The 15,411-nt window shown below is 35.1% G+C and overlaps 1 protein-coding gene across 2 annotated transcripts in view; it reads right to left on the bottom strand.

Annotated features, from left to right (window-relative positions):
- The window catches only part of LOC145256251 (tectonin beta-propeller repeat-containing protein 2-like), a 168,058-nt gene that overhangs the window by 78,632 nt on the left and 74,015 nt on the right, over window positions 1–15,411 (bottom strand). For both annotated transcript variants that reach the window (XM_080114907.1, XM_080114908.1), the window contains exon 4: window positions 8,727–8,890. In XM_080114907.1, the coding sequence (XP_079971033.1) occupies window positions 8,727–8,890 (164 nt within the window). The remainder of the gene's footprint in view (window positions 1–8,726; window positions 8,891–15,411) is intronic.

The following is a 15,411-nucleotide window of genomic DNA, read 5'->3' as shown; positions in this document are numbered from 1 at the left end:
AAAACTCGCTCAATATATGTTACCGTGACATAGGTTGACATATATTCGGCGGGTTTTTAATAGTATTTTGTATAGTTTTTTATTTATAACACCTTTTCCCAAACTTACGGTGTTAAAGAATGTGTGAGACGCCATCTTGAATTTTCCAACACATCGGTAAACACTGTATGCTTTTCGAGCTGAATAAACATGTTAAATTGAATAAAAACACGAAAAATATATCCAGTTTTTATCGGTTTTTTACCTTCTCTGCAGAAGTACAAAAAAAAAAAAAACGGAAGGTACTTTTACAGATTGTTAAACTAACCCTAACCGATGTTTTATGTTTAGTTTAGGAAAAGTCAGAGGAAACAAAAGTCATTATTGCATGAAATATACGTATTTAGTTGAAGTATTGTTTATGTCAATTCTTTCGAAGAAATTTAGCAAGAATACCTGTAAACCAGGAAATCGGTAAAATGTCATCATGGATGAATACTTGTCTATTATAATTTCTACCCTTGACAAAAACTTAGCCATAACAAAAGAGATTTATTGTTCAGATTGTTTTTGAGATTGATTTCTAAAAAGATATTTTATAAATAAAATCGACTTTAAAATTAAAGACTTAAATTACAATAATTGAATTTAAACATTCTTATTTCAATATTTGGCACATAACACCTGCAAAAATGATCACAATGTCAGGATTTCATTTTATTTCAGAATCGATGGCAAATTGTGTAGATTGATATCTCATTATATTAAATACTAATATTTAACATTAGTTTATCATTTAAGCCGATAAAAAGCCTTTTTTTTTCGAGTCATAAAAGGATTTGGAGTTTCCTAATCAACCTTTCGGGTGCAGTTGCACGCTCTCAAAGTCTAAAGTGTTGGCTTTAAAAAAAAATTGGTTCATTAAAACTAAACAGGTTTAGTTTTAATAAAAAAAAAAATCGCTTTGGTAATTAGATATATCGTATGGTTATCCCTAATCGCTGAATAAAACCGCTAACGAGTTGAATGATTACGACATAAAATTAAACTCGGGTTCCTGAAACGGAAACTTCGTTTGTTTTTGTTTTTTTCTTATCAATATATTTACATTGTTATTTTGTTTTCATTTTCAATCATTCGAACAGTTTTCTTTTTCAAGTAATCCAAGTTACAAAATTCCCACTGTTTACTATGCTAAAATCACAATGACTAATGTATACCTATTAACCCTTATCCTTGAGTGGCCTTTGGGCCTTGATAAGTGGTGACACCCATGTAAAAAAAAAAATCACTCGAAGAGTTTTCTTTTTATAATGTATAGTTTTAAAAGTTTAAAAACTGTATAGTTTTTACTTCAGGAAAATTGATGGGTCAGTTTTTACGATGTGCTCTGTTAAAATACTGTTAAAAACTCGCTCAATATATGTTACCGTGACATAGGTTGACATATATTCGGCGGGTTTTTAATAGTATTTTGTATAGTTTTTTATTTATAACACCTTTTCCCAAACTTATGGTGTTAAAGAGGGTGTGAGACGCCATCTTGAATTTTCCAACACATCGGTAAACACTGTATGTTTTTCGAGCTGAATAAATATATTACATTGAATAAAAACACAAAAAATATATCCAGTTAGGTAGAAAAGTAACTTATCTTGCCTTTGATAACATTTATTTATATATTTGTTTTTGACTATTTTTTCGAATCTATGTGTACAGTAATACAAACCCACGATATGAATACTCACGTTGTTATATATATATATATATATATATATATAAATGAGATTATAGCAGTTAAAAAACATTTTTAAAACACACACACACCATTTTCAAAGTGATCAGAAATCGTATAAAAGTAAAAAGGGTAAATTTTTACTTACTTTCCAACTTAATCACCTTTAACGTGACTTTTACAGTTTTTTTTTAAATGGAATTCATTTACCGATACAAAAGAAATGATAAGTAAATAAATCCATAAATAAATATTATAAATGGTTTATTTTAATACTTGCCAGGATGCGGAGGAAAATGAATGAAGGGGGAGGGGAATAAAATAAAAACATTTTGGAAACAGAGCAAGTTTAAAAGAATTGCTTTGCATAGAAAGAAATTAATGAAAAAATAAAATAAAATTTCTTTTCTTTCTTGATTTTTTTTTAGTTTTTTATGAAAAGGGAAGTCAAAATTAAGACTATAAAAAACAATTTTTATTAAGAGCGAACCTCAGTCGTCAGGTCTGTAAAAAAAAAGAGGTGGAATAATAAATGTTTTCTAATACAAATTGTTTTTACTTATGTGTTCATTTGTCTCTTTGAAGTTCGTTTGTTTAATATATCGGTTTGCAATATAATTTTGTCATTCTGTCAGACTCAAATTTTAAATCTATATATCCATAAAAGTGAAAGTGTGTGTGTGTGTGTGTGTGTGTGTGTGTCTGTGTACATTTCCCTACGAAATAACTGTCAATTTTTAGTCTACAGACTCGAAATTTGATATACAGGGTACTGAGATTTGGAAAAATCTGTGATCGGTTTTTAGCCAGAAATTTGGCGATTAAGGGGTCAAAGTTCAACGATTTTAGCTTTGAGAACACTACCAAACTTCTCCGACAATTTTGGGTCTACACACTTGAAATTTTAGATATAGCTTCCGTGGACATGGATCTAACTTAATAACTTGATTTGAGGCCAAAACAATAAATTTTCAGGGGTCATAATAGGGGTCAAAGTTTAAAAAATTACCCCCTTTTTTTTACTCAGCATACACCTCCAAACACCCGGGCAACGCCGGGTACCCATGCTAGTCAAGAACTAAAAATAAGAACAAATCTCAAAATAGAAATGAGAATGTTTCTTTTTGTAAAATAATCTCCAATACATAATTTAATTTGTTAATAAGCAAAGAATGGGGTTTTAAACCTGGCTAGTTTGTATATAGTAGTTTTCATGAAAATGTGGAAAACCATACAAAGACGAGACTGATCACCCTCTAAAGGTTGGCCTAGAATACCGTAAAGCCATGACACGGGAGGGGGGGGTCGAAAAGTCGGGACTAGCTGATTACTAGGGCTATGACAACAGAATATTCTTATCATTGTTTTGACTCTCGAATATTTATCCAACACAGTTAATCAACCAAGAACCACATTACTCTATATAAAAGCATATAAGATATCAACGGATACACACTCGAGAGTCAAAACAAGGAAAAGAATATGCTGTTGTCCTAGCCCTACTGATTACACATGAAAAGAAAAAAGAACACACTCCCCTTTATGGAACAAGGTCAAAATAATTGGCAGGGATGCAAGATGGAAAGTTCAACGACTTAAAGAAGTGGCACATATACTAAAAAAGAAAAAATTACTAAGCAGACCGAGCATAGAGATCAGCAGTATAAGGGAATTATAAAAAAAAAAAGCAAAAATTGAACAATCCCCTCCTTAAACATTTCAAGGGTAGGAGAGATAATTCTTTGTCAAACTTTATTAGAGTTACCTCCCTTTGTCAACCAATTTAATTTTCAGATATATGAAACCATGGCGAAAAAAAAACAAAAACAACTCCAAGAATACAAAGCCAGTAACTTTCCTCCTTTTTATTTCCAAGATGGCGACCAACATGCCTGACAAAAGTCGAAGGCTACATCAACCGAAACGTTGCACAAATATTGTTCCCTTGAGTGCAATTGTCTGGATCTCTTTCGCATTTGGTTCACCAGGAATATTAGTTTGGTAGGACTTCAGGCTTTTCTTCATAAGCCCTGTGGCACCTATAATAACTGAGACACTTACACGCTTCCACCCCTTGGAAACACTTCAAATGAACTACGAAAATGCTATTTTTACATCTCCAACACATTTGGAAATAATTTCTGACGAGGACGCCTTACAGAACGTCTGAAACGCGTTAAAAACGATTTCAATGATTTAAAAACATTATTACAATGATCTAAACATAATTCTCAATGAAAAACCAAGACACGGAATAAAATAATGTTAAAAAATGCACATTGTTGGTGACTACCCCCTTATTTAAATATATATATATATATATATATATATATATATATATATAATCTAAAGAAGCTTTGAGTAAAAAACAAAACAAAAAAGAACTAAAATAAAAATAAAGAATGCAATTTAAATTCTCGGAAAAAATAATAAAAAAAACAAAACAAATTTAACCTATCGCAGACTTAGCACTTGCATAATCTGATTCAAAAATTCCTACAATTACAAAAAGAGAATTCAACTATATATAGATGAAAAAAAAAAAAAAAAAAAAAAAAAAACTTAACTAAAATTGTTAAATAGAAATAGACCTAGCACTTGCATAAGCTGACTTCTAAAAAGTTTATAATTATAAAATAGAATTCAAGTATATAAGGATGAAAAAAGAAAACCTTAACTAAAAAATTGTTTAATAGAAAAAAGGGGGATCACCATCTCCCTACCAGGTAGCTGTTTTGGAGATTTAAAAACATAATATAATATATACTTGCTCTTTATATCAAGAGAAACAAGTTCTGTACTAAGAGGAACCCAACAAACAAGTTGTTGCCCTTTAACAGTTTAATTCTAATAATAACACTACACAGTCAAGATTAAGAGAAAAAAGCAGCAAACAGTTAAAAATTAATGATTGCTTGGATCTCAAAAAGTTTGTGGTGATGTTGATAACTGCCTTTAAACGAAACAGCCTACAAGTATTCCTCATAATAAGAGAGAGTGACAAAATCAGAAAGCTGGTTAGTGTTCAAAATTTATTTACTCTGATTAGATCCATTGGAGCGAAAAGTCTGATACTTAAGAGACCCCTAACTTCTTAGTATCCTTGAAAAATATTGTCAATAACATCTGATATTGTAGCATAGCGCATATGGGCACGTATGAAAATATGAGCAGCAGCTGAAGGATGGATGGCAAGCGATTGTATTAGCAGCAGGAGCAGCGTTTGAACGCACATACAAATTGACAAGTGTGCTCAGGCGTGCATCTGAAGAAAAAGAAAAAAAACGACACCACATGGTTGAGAAGAAAAAAGTCAACACTGAAGGTTTGGTGTTTGGTTTGGCGTTTTTGTTTTACGGCATATCAACCCTTTTTGGGCTATTTAATGCTGAATCCAAAGATTTTGAAGAAAAATATTTGTTGTTTTCAAGTCGGTTTCTATTTAACCCATAGTTGGGACCCTAACAGGTACTACCACTCCGGGTCAGAGTGGACCTGAGAGCAATGGCAATTAAAGGGTGGCTCCACACTCCCCAAAGCCTGCAAGCTGAGGCCTCACTATCGGATATAGTTTAAGGTCATATCCAGGATCAGACACTGAAGGAGGCAATGTGGCCAGCGTGAGGTCGGTAGACAGAAACGCATTCCAGGTCAGATGGACATGTGACAATGAGAGACTTTTTAGTGATGTCAAGACTGGAGAGTTACAGTAATAAATGCTTTTGTTAAAAGAGAATAAATGCTAACCTGGATTTACTTATGTTTGTTTGCTCCTGCAACGTTAAAATATATTTCAACAATATATTGTAACTAGTAGAAACACCTGACATTATCCACATTTGAATGAGAATCAGTAGTTGTTTCACACTTCTAATACTTTTATTGTCACTGAAATCAGTGAAATCGATTGTCTGCTCTAGTTGGAGATCCATCATTGTGCCTTCCCGTAGTCACTTAGTCCATAATATAGTGCAGTCCGCATTGCACTGTAGAGAACCTACTGCTGATTTTATAAAATTATCTTTAAATAATAGCTTCACAAAGTTTAAAATGCAAAATTCCAGTATCTTGGTTCAATTATACTCTAAACATAAACATTCATTTCAGATGTGCCTCCGTCGTATAAAAGAATGTACAACTGATTTTATAGGCTGGACCTTTCTACTTGTGCAGTGCTAAAACTTCTTAAATGTACTCGTTATGATAGGTTGTATAAAAGTGTTAACTTTGGTTAACATTGGACTTCCTTCGTAATCAGATTTTTTGGATTATCGATTCTTATCGAAGGCATTAGAATACAAAACCGATTTAAGAACATTCCCAGACATATAAAGAACATTTGTATAGAAAAAAAAAAAAAGAAATCGGCCCATTTCAGAGTCCATAGGGAACAAACTCTCTTACAAACACAGTGCCTCCAATATATAAGCAGAGATAACTACATGGTAAATATGCCCAACAAATTTATTATTATAATATTTATTATAATATAACCTATTTATTATAATATATATATATTTTTAATCAATTCTTAGTTTTGGTTGATATGTACAAGGTTTTTAAGACAAATTTAACTTTGATAAGGAGAGAAATCATCATATCTCACTTTAAAGAAGCTGACCTGACCCAACCTGACCACCCATCATAGTTGCAGGAAGACTTGAACCTGCAACATGCAGCCTTCAAGATGTTCTTTGAGAGATGTCTAGAAACCAGTTTGATCCTGGCAATCAACCAATATTGGTGTTGCAGCTGTTGTTGTTGAGCATCATCACTCCCTGTCTCCTTTGTTCCAGCTCATTTGACTTTTTAGTCTAGTGGTCTCAATTTGCTGTTATTGATACCTCATTATAACTTCCTATTCCAGTAAATTCTTTCTCTACTGAGTGTATCATTAGTAATTACTGCTTCCGAGTCCATGGCACAGTGGATAGAGGCGTTGAATCTCTATGGTTCCAAGTGAGCATTGTCTGAAGATAACGGTTTCAATCCTATCCAAAGCAGGCCAAAAATGTGGTTAGACAACGACAACTATGGATGCCAGTAATTACTGGGGATACAGTCAGCATTCCTATTTAGTTATGGTTAATCATCTGAAGAAGGCCAATAGATGAGTTCGCCGAAACGTGATGAAGCAACAACAACTATGAAGATGAGGATAACAGTCCACAAATTAACAAATACACAAAAAGAGTGGTTTCGTTGTTCGCGTTTATTGCATTGGGTAATTTAATGCCAGATCCAGTAATTTTGGGAAAAGTTACTATTCTTCAAGTTCTTCTATCTTCAAATATTTATTCATGGTGTTTGGTTTAGTTGTTTTGTGGAGAAAAATTGTCATCTTTGGCTTTGCAGAACATGATTGAGTTTTTCAAAGGGAAAGAAAAAAAACAACAATGTTTGGTGCATTTTAGGTCAGGAAGTCAGTATCTTCAGACAGCCTGATCTGGTAGTATCAAGGGAAGAAAGAGAAATGAATAAAATCCAATTAAATGATTAAAAGATAAGGTTAGGTTTCATTGATTTGGTCAAAATCAGAGAACATGGCCAGGAGATACTCTGGCGATTTAAGCAGAAATCCATTTTATTGTGATTTAAAAAAAAACAAAAAAAAACGTATAATGTTTCTGAATTTTTTAGATGAGGATTGATAATTCGTATTATTTGGATTATTCAAACTATTGTTCTCATCTTGAGTGTTCTCAGACCTTCTTCAGGTGGATCTTGTCGAACTCTTGAATCTTTCTGTTGAAAACTCTGGGATCTGCACCAAATTTTAAACAAAACCCTTTATTTAATCCACGATTAACTTCATGGCATAACGGATAAATACTTGACAAATTTAGTAGTAAGTGACACTCTTCTGTAGGGTGAAGGTTCAATTCTCAGTGTGGGCAATACACAGAATACAATTGTAAATTATTTCAGATTTCTACATGGCAAACAGAATGAGAGCATGTTACCCTCGTAGATTTGGTGCAGATTCCAAGAGTTCGACAACATATAGCTGAAGAAGGTCAGTTTAGTTTAGTTTTTTTTGTTTTACGGCATATCAACCCTTTTCAGGTTATTTAATGCCGAATTCAAAGATTTTGAAGAAAAATTTTTTAATAGAATATATTTATTGTTTTCAAGTCTGTTTCTATTTAACCCATAGTTGGGACCCTAACAGGTACTACCACTCCAGGTCAGAGTAGACCTGAGAGCAATGGCAATTAAAGGGTGGCTCCACACTCCCCAAAGCCTGCAAGCTGGGGCCTCACCACTGGATATAGTTTAAGGTCATATCCAGGACCGAAGAAGGTCAACGATTACATCGACTGAAACACTGTGAAAATAACACTCACAATGAGGATAGTAGTCTGAATAATCCAAATAATAAAAATAAGGTGAATTCAACTAAGAAAAAAAAAAAAAAAAATAGAAAAAAAGAACAAAAGAAAAGAACAAAAAAGAAAAACAAAAAAAAGAAAAAACAAAACGAAAAACAAAAAGAACAAGACGAAAAACAAAAAGAACAAAACGAAAAACAAAAAGAACAAAATGAAAAAAGGAAAAAAACAAAACGAAAAAAGGAAAAAAACAAAAAAAACAAAAAGAAAAGAGAAACCAAAAAACAAAAAGAGAAACAAAAAACAAAAAGAAAAACAAAAAGAAAAGAAAAAACAAAAAGAAAAGAAAAAACAAAAAGAAAAGAAAAAACAAAAAGAAAAGAAAAAACAAAAAGAAAAGAAAAAACAAAAAGAAAAGAAAAAAATAGAAAAGAAAAAGGAAAGAAAGAAAAAAGAAAAGAAAGAAAGGAAAAAGAAAGAAAGAAAGGAAAAAGAAAGGAAGGAAAAAGAAAGGAAAAAGAAAGGAAGGAAAAAGAAAGGAAAAAGAAAGGAAAAAGAAAGGAAAAAGAAAGAAAGGAAGGAAAAAGAAACAAAAAAGAAAGAAAGAAAAAAGAAACAAAAAAGAAAACTCACATACATGCAAAGAAAACAAAATAAAAAATAATTAAAAATAAACTTACACTTTCCGTTTTTTCTGTCCCACTTGGATGAGTTCATTGTTTCTATCTGTCCGACATATGAGCGCCCGCATGCTGGTGGCAACGAGGAGGGCTCGTTGGAAATATCCAAGTTGGACAATCTCCGACAGGAATTCTGTTAGCAGGACAGAAGATTGACAACGACCCTAGACAATAAACAAAAAATTTTTTTTATCTGATTGCTTTATGACAGTAATCCCCCCCCCTTCCCCCAAAGCTGAGATTTCTCTACAATCTCACTCATTTTGAAATTCATCACTGGTTAACTTCTCCTTAAAATCGCTCTTCAGAAATAGAGTTTAAAATAAGCCGTGTACATCCTTATAATGCATAGAAATTTCTAGTAATTGCTTAAAAATTGATCTTATCTTCTATATATATAAACGAAAATGTTTGTGTGTGTGTGTGCGTTTTCGTGTATGTCCACAAAAGGGTTTTTTTGCCGGCCTCCTCACGTGGGTCGTTCCTTCTTAAAACTTTTTATATCACGTCTAAATGATAATATCTACGAGATAACAAGGGGGGTCGCGTGTGTATTTAATTTGCCCAACTTTGAAAAGCTAAATATTCAACATTTTTCGATCGCTGCGTCTGGATTCGGCTTTTTCGTATAATAAAACTAAAAAAAAAAAATTCCCCGCAGTAAATAAAATACTGCCCCGCAGTCAAAGTTGACCTTAGTAAGTCCTCAAGTTCGGGCACCTGCCAAGTCTTAATACTTAAATGAATTCAAACATGTTTCCTCTACTACTTCTTGCTGGCCCAGTGGTTAGCGTCGCACGTTTTTTTTCACACTTTATTTTCCAACTCGCCTCAAGGCTTCGGGTTTAATCCTTCCTATCTACCTACCAAAACTTTTTTGTACACCCCCTCCCCTCCGACACAAACACCCGGGTAATGTCTTTTGTTTTGATTTACCCAAAAGCACGCCTCAATCCCCCCCCCCATCCCCCCGACACAAACACCCGGGCAAGAAGTCTTCACTTTATTCTTTTGTTTTGATTTACCCAAAACCACACCTCGAAACACCCGGGCATCACCGGGTACCCCTGCTAGTATTATATAAATCTCACCTGTCTGTTTAAATGTATGTATGTATGTATGTCTGGCTAAAACTTTCGACAGAGGCGACAGATTGCAAAAATTGCTAAAAACATTAATTCCTTTACCCTCAAGGAGGGGTCGCTATTTTCGAAAGTCATTCCGTCTTTTCGATTGACAGGCTTTAATTTAAACATTCGCCATTTCCAGTTTGGCAATGAACTCAACGGCAAAGATGTCACTTTTTTTTTTCACATACTTTTCTTCCTTCGCGATATGGTTTCGGGCCTGCCTACCTACTACCGCTGTTTTTTTATTTTGCTCAACACACATATCTGAACACCTGGGCAATGCTGGGCACCCAAGCTAGTCTATATATATATAAAAGCGAAAATGTGTGTGTGTATGTTAGCTTTTTGTGTATGTTTGTAAAAGGCTTTTTTTGCTGGACTTCTCGGTCGGCTCACTCCTTAAAACTTTTTACATCACGTCTAAATGATAATATCTAAGAGTTACAGACGGAGGTCGCATGTATATTTAATTTGCCCGATTTTCATGCACTATTTTTCCCAGATTTTTAGATCGCCGCATGTATCTTTCGCTTTTCACTATAAAAAAAAGCGAAACTGGATTCGAATCGGCAGTTCCCGGTGGTCTCCGGAAAGCTATGTAAACGTTTGGTCAATGTCGGCTGCGTCATATCATACAAAAACTTTCGTCTGGACACTCCCCTAATAAATGGGGAGCTGGTTTCCCCCAAAGTCGGGTAAAAACAAACACACCTGGTTATTGAACTCACTAAAAACTGTCCCACAGAAAATGTTAACTGTTGACTAGCTATTGCTTACGTCGTCGTAACGCTTGCAGAAAATGTTAACTCCACGATTTCCACTTGACCTCATTAAGTCATTAGGTGCAGGCACCTGCCAATTCTCTTCCTACTTAAATAAATTCAATTTCAGTAACTCTTTCTTGCTGGCCGATTGGTTAACGTGTCATATTTTTTTCACATTTGGCTGTTAAAGGGTTAAAGTTTAATGATTTGACCTTTGAGAACTCTACCAAACTCCTCCGCCAATTTTGGGTCTAAACACTTTAAATTTTAGATATAGGTTCCTTGGACATGGATCTAACTTAATAACTTGATCCCAAAACAATAAAAGTTAAGGGGGTCATAATAGGGGTCAAAGTTTAAAAAATTTGACCTCTGTGGTCTCTACCAAATTACTCAGACAATTTTTGGTCTAAACAGTTGAAATTTTACATAAAGGGAGATAGTGCAAGCTTTTTCATCGGTTTGGGTCGAAAATTTGAGCTATCAATATATAAATGTATGTATTTATGTATGTTTGCATGTCTGCCTAAAACTTTCGACAGAGGCGACGAATTTTCACAAGATCAGCATCGTTTTGAAGTCCGACCCTTCAGACGACAAATACCGAAAAATTGGCCAAAAACATTAATTCCTTCACCCTGAATTGGACACTTTTCTACAGGGATGGGTCGCTTTTTTCGCCGATATTTTCGAAAGTCATCCCCCCTTTCCAACTGACTAGCCTTAATTTAAACCTATGTCACTTCCGGTTTGGCAATGGGCACAACAGCAAACATGTTACTTTTTTTTTTTTCACATTATTTTCCTTCTTCAAGAATTATTAACGATAAGGATTTGAAAAGAAATAAAAAAAATCAATAGCCTTACAAAAAACTTGATACATTTAGCTTCATAGATTCATAGTTAAGCAGATATGATGACTTGAAATGTGCCCAAGACTTTTGGAGCACCCTGTACATGACTTTGGTGCATGTTATTTTCTTTCTATCTTCATTTTGATTTTTTTTTTTTTTTTTTTACATACAGGTCACCACTTATCAAGGCCCGAAGGCCACTCAGGGATAAGGGTTATTGCATGTACAGTAATCAGTGAGATAGTATTGTAGTAATCATTAGTATTGGGGGTTTTGATAGAGTGTCTTACTTAAGGGGGCGGTTTGTCAGGAGTTTGTTTATGTTGGACTTGAAGACATCCAAGTTGTAGTCAGGTGGGAAACAGGCAAGTGGCAGAGAGTTCCACTGGCGTGCAGTTCTAAGAAAGAAGCTTTGTTCATGGAATCTACGTTTGGATTTAGGCATAGATAAAGAGTGGGGAAAATTATTGACAGTAGTTTCAGCCAGACGGGCGTTTCTCGTGAAAGATTGGCGAGGGGGGACGAGGGATTGGAGCTCAGACGAGCACCTGCCATGGAAATAACAATAAAACAAAGACAGGCTCGCAACGTCTCTTCTGTGGGAGAGAGGTTGCAGGGAAGAGAAAAGGGCATCCCTCACTAAACCACGAAGTCTATTGTGTACTCTGTCAAGGCAGGATAGGCTGCTTTTAGCAGCTCCTGCCCAGATGTGGCAGCAGTACTCCATCCTTGGACGTACTTGGCTTTTATACAGATAGAGAATTGCATCAGTAGTGAGATATCTTCTGGAGCGGTAGAAGGATCCCACCATTTTCCCAGCGTCCTGGCAACAGATTTGATGTACGTGTTCCATTTCAGATCATTTTGCTTGAGAGGTGAAGGAAGTTATAGACAAGCACAGAGTTTTCCATCTTACAACATTGTATATTTCTGCATTTTCATTAGCAACACTTGAAAAGGGGTTATAACACAGAAATATTATTTTCCTTCTTAGAATCCAGTGTATCAAAGTGCCATATTTTTTTAGATAAGGAGTTGTTATATATAAATATATTTCATTTCTATTCTTCAGTTTCGATTGTCCACAAGGACACGTGGTGCAGTGGATAGAGTACTTGATAAAATTCAGTTGTGAGAGTTACACATCTGGATATTGAAGGTTCAATCCTCAGTGTGGATGACCCAAAAGTATGATTGCAAATTACTTAGGACTTCTACCCAGTAATTCTGTGCAGAGCCAGATACGTCCAAGGATGGAATACTGTTGCCACATATGGGCAGGAGCTGCTAGAAAAGACTTGTCCTGCCTTGATAGGGTTCAAAATAGACTTCGTGGCCTGGTGGGAGATATCCTTTTCTCTTCCCTGCAACCTCTATCTCATAGAAGAGATATTGCGAGTTTGTCTCTGCTTTATCGTTATTTTCATGGAAAGTGTTCGACTGAGCTTCAATCTATGGTCTCCCCTTGCCAAACTTTCACAAGAAACACTAGACTAGCTGAAAACATTATCAATAATTTTCCCCACTCTTTATCTGTGCCTAAACCTAAACATAGATTCCATGATCAAAGCTTCTTTCTTAGAACTGCACGCCTGTGGAATTGTCTTCCGTTTTCCAGCTGTCTATAATATGGTTGTCTTCAAGTCTAACGTGAACAAGTTTCTGATGAGCCGTTCCACTTAAATTAACAAATTTACCATTACTATCGATTACTATATTGTCCTTTTGACTACTCTACACTCTTTAACCCTTATCCTTGAGTGGCCTATCGGCCTTGATAAGTGGTGACGCCTATGTAAAAAAAAAATAAAAATAAAAAAAAAAGATTGCTGAGTTCGACAAGACAATACACCTGAAGAAGGTCGGAGGTTACATCAACCAAACTTATGCAAATAACAATAAGCATTAGAATAATAATCCGAAAAATCCAAATAATACGAACCTAGTGTATATTTCTGCATTTGTTATTTCCATAAATTATCTATATAATTACTAGGTAGCAAGTGTGAGGTCGGACTTTATTTTTTCAAGTTGGTTTTCTCCAAAGGAAACAATACTAAATTTTTATTTTTGTCTGCCCCCCCACCCCCCCACCTACATTCCACCTTTTTGATGCCGGACGGTTTATCTCCTTACTGACATTACCAACACCAGGCAATACTAAGCCGTTATCCTGTCTCTTAATTCAGATGTTCTTTAGTCTGCAAAAACTATAATATAAATCTCACCTGTCTGTTTAAATGTATGTATGTATGTATGTATTATTATTAATCGGACTACTGTTCTCATCTTGAGTGTGATTTTCACAACGTTTCAGTTGATATAACCTCCGGATAGAGGTCCTAAGTAATTCGCAATTCCAGTCATGGCTGACGGAACAAGAGCACGCTACCCCCGTGAAGTAAATGAAGGGTTCCGCTCGAAATTCCCTTCAAATTCCTGAGTTTGACAGAAACATTCCAGAGTTTAACAAGATACACCTGAAGAAGGTCAGAGGTTATATCGACTGAAACGTGAAAATCACACTGAAGATGAGAACAGTAGTCCGATGAATAATAATAATAATACAAATAACCAATCCTCATCTAAAAAATTCAGAAACAGCATTAAAATGTATGTTTGTAGGTTTGCCTAAAACATTCGACAGAGGCGACGGATTTTTATGAGATCGGTATCATTTTGAAGCTCAGCCCTTCGGACGACAAATATCGAAAAATTGGCTAAAAACATTAATTCCTTCACCCTCAATTGGGCACTTTTCTACAGGGAGGCGTCACTTTTTTTGCCGATATTTTCGAAAGTCATCCCCTCTTTTTGATTGACTAACACCCAGGCAAGAAACATCCGTCTAGCAGAAAACAGTACCAACAATTTCCCCCACTCTTTATCTGTGCTTAGCCTTGTGAGGGATGTCCTTTTCTCTTTCCTGCAACCTTTCTCAGAGAAGAGATGTTGCGAGTTTGTCTCTGCTTTATTGTTATTTTCATGGCAGGTGCTCGGCTGAGCTGCATTCTATGGTCCCCCCTCGCCAAATTTTCACAAGAAACGCCCGTCTAGCAGAAAACACTATCACTAGTTTCCCCCACTCTTTATCTGTGCCTAAACCTAAACGTAGATTCCATGAACAAAGCTTCTTTCTTAGAACTGCACGCCTGTGGAATTGTCTTCCGTTTTCCTGCTTTCCAATATGGTTGTCTTCAAGTCTAATGTAAACAAGTTCTTGATGAGCCATTCCAAATAAGTTTAACAAATTTACCAAATTTCCATTATTAACAATTACTATATTGTCCAATTTCTACTGTACACTCTTTAATCCTCATCCTCGAGTGGCCTCTTGGCCTTGATAAGTGGTGGTGCCTATGTAAAAACACCAATAAAACCTTGGGCTAGTTCTTATCTAGAGGATGGCCAATTATCCCCCCCCCATCCAATTTTAATCAGCTAAATTTTCAGGTTCTAATCTTAGCCAACATCATCATCATATTCAGTTTAACGTCTTTTTTACATGTTAGCATGCGTTGGATGGCTTAACGAAATTAACTTCCAAACTAACCTATCTCTGGCCAGGTGTTTATTTATCCTTTTTCTCAAGTCCATCCTTATCACTTCCTTCCAGGTTTTCTTTGGCCTGTCTTTGTGAACTTAATTGGCTACCTTAACTGTCTTATATCCACCAACCCAAGAACTCTCATCCATTCTTTCAATGTGACCATACCATCAAAGTCTTCTGGTTTTGCACACATCTCCGTAGACTGTCCATTATCAGAGGTCATCAGATCTAAGCTTGTTTTTAAGACCCACATTAAACATTCATTGAATTATTCTCATATTATTTCTCTTTCTGCAACGCATGTCCTCAACCCTCATTAACCAGGCTTCACTTCCATATATCATCACACTGTACACCTATGCCTATACATTTTTTTTGTTCTTCCTC

Source organism: Euprymna scolopes, chromosome 32 (assembly GCF_053919585.1).
Source record: "Euprymna scolopes isolate OS-2025 chromosome 32, ASM5391958v1, whole genome shotgun sequence".
NCBI lineage: Eukaryota > Metazoa > Mollusca > Cephalopoda > Sepiida > Sepiolidae > Euprymna > Euprymna scolopes.
This window is presented reverse-complemented; position numbering and strand designations above follow the sequence as displayed.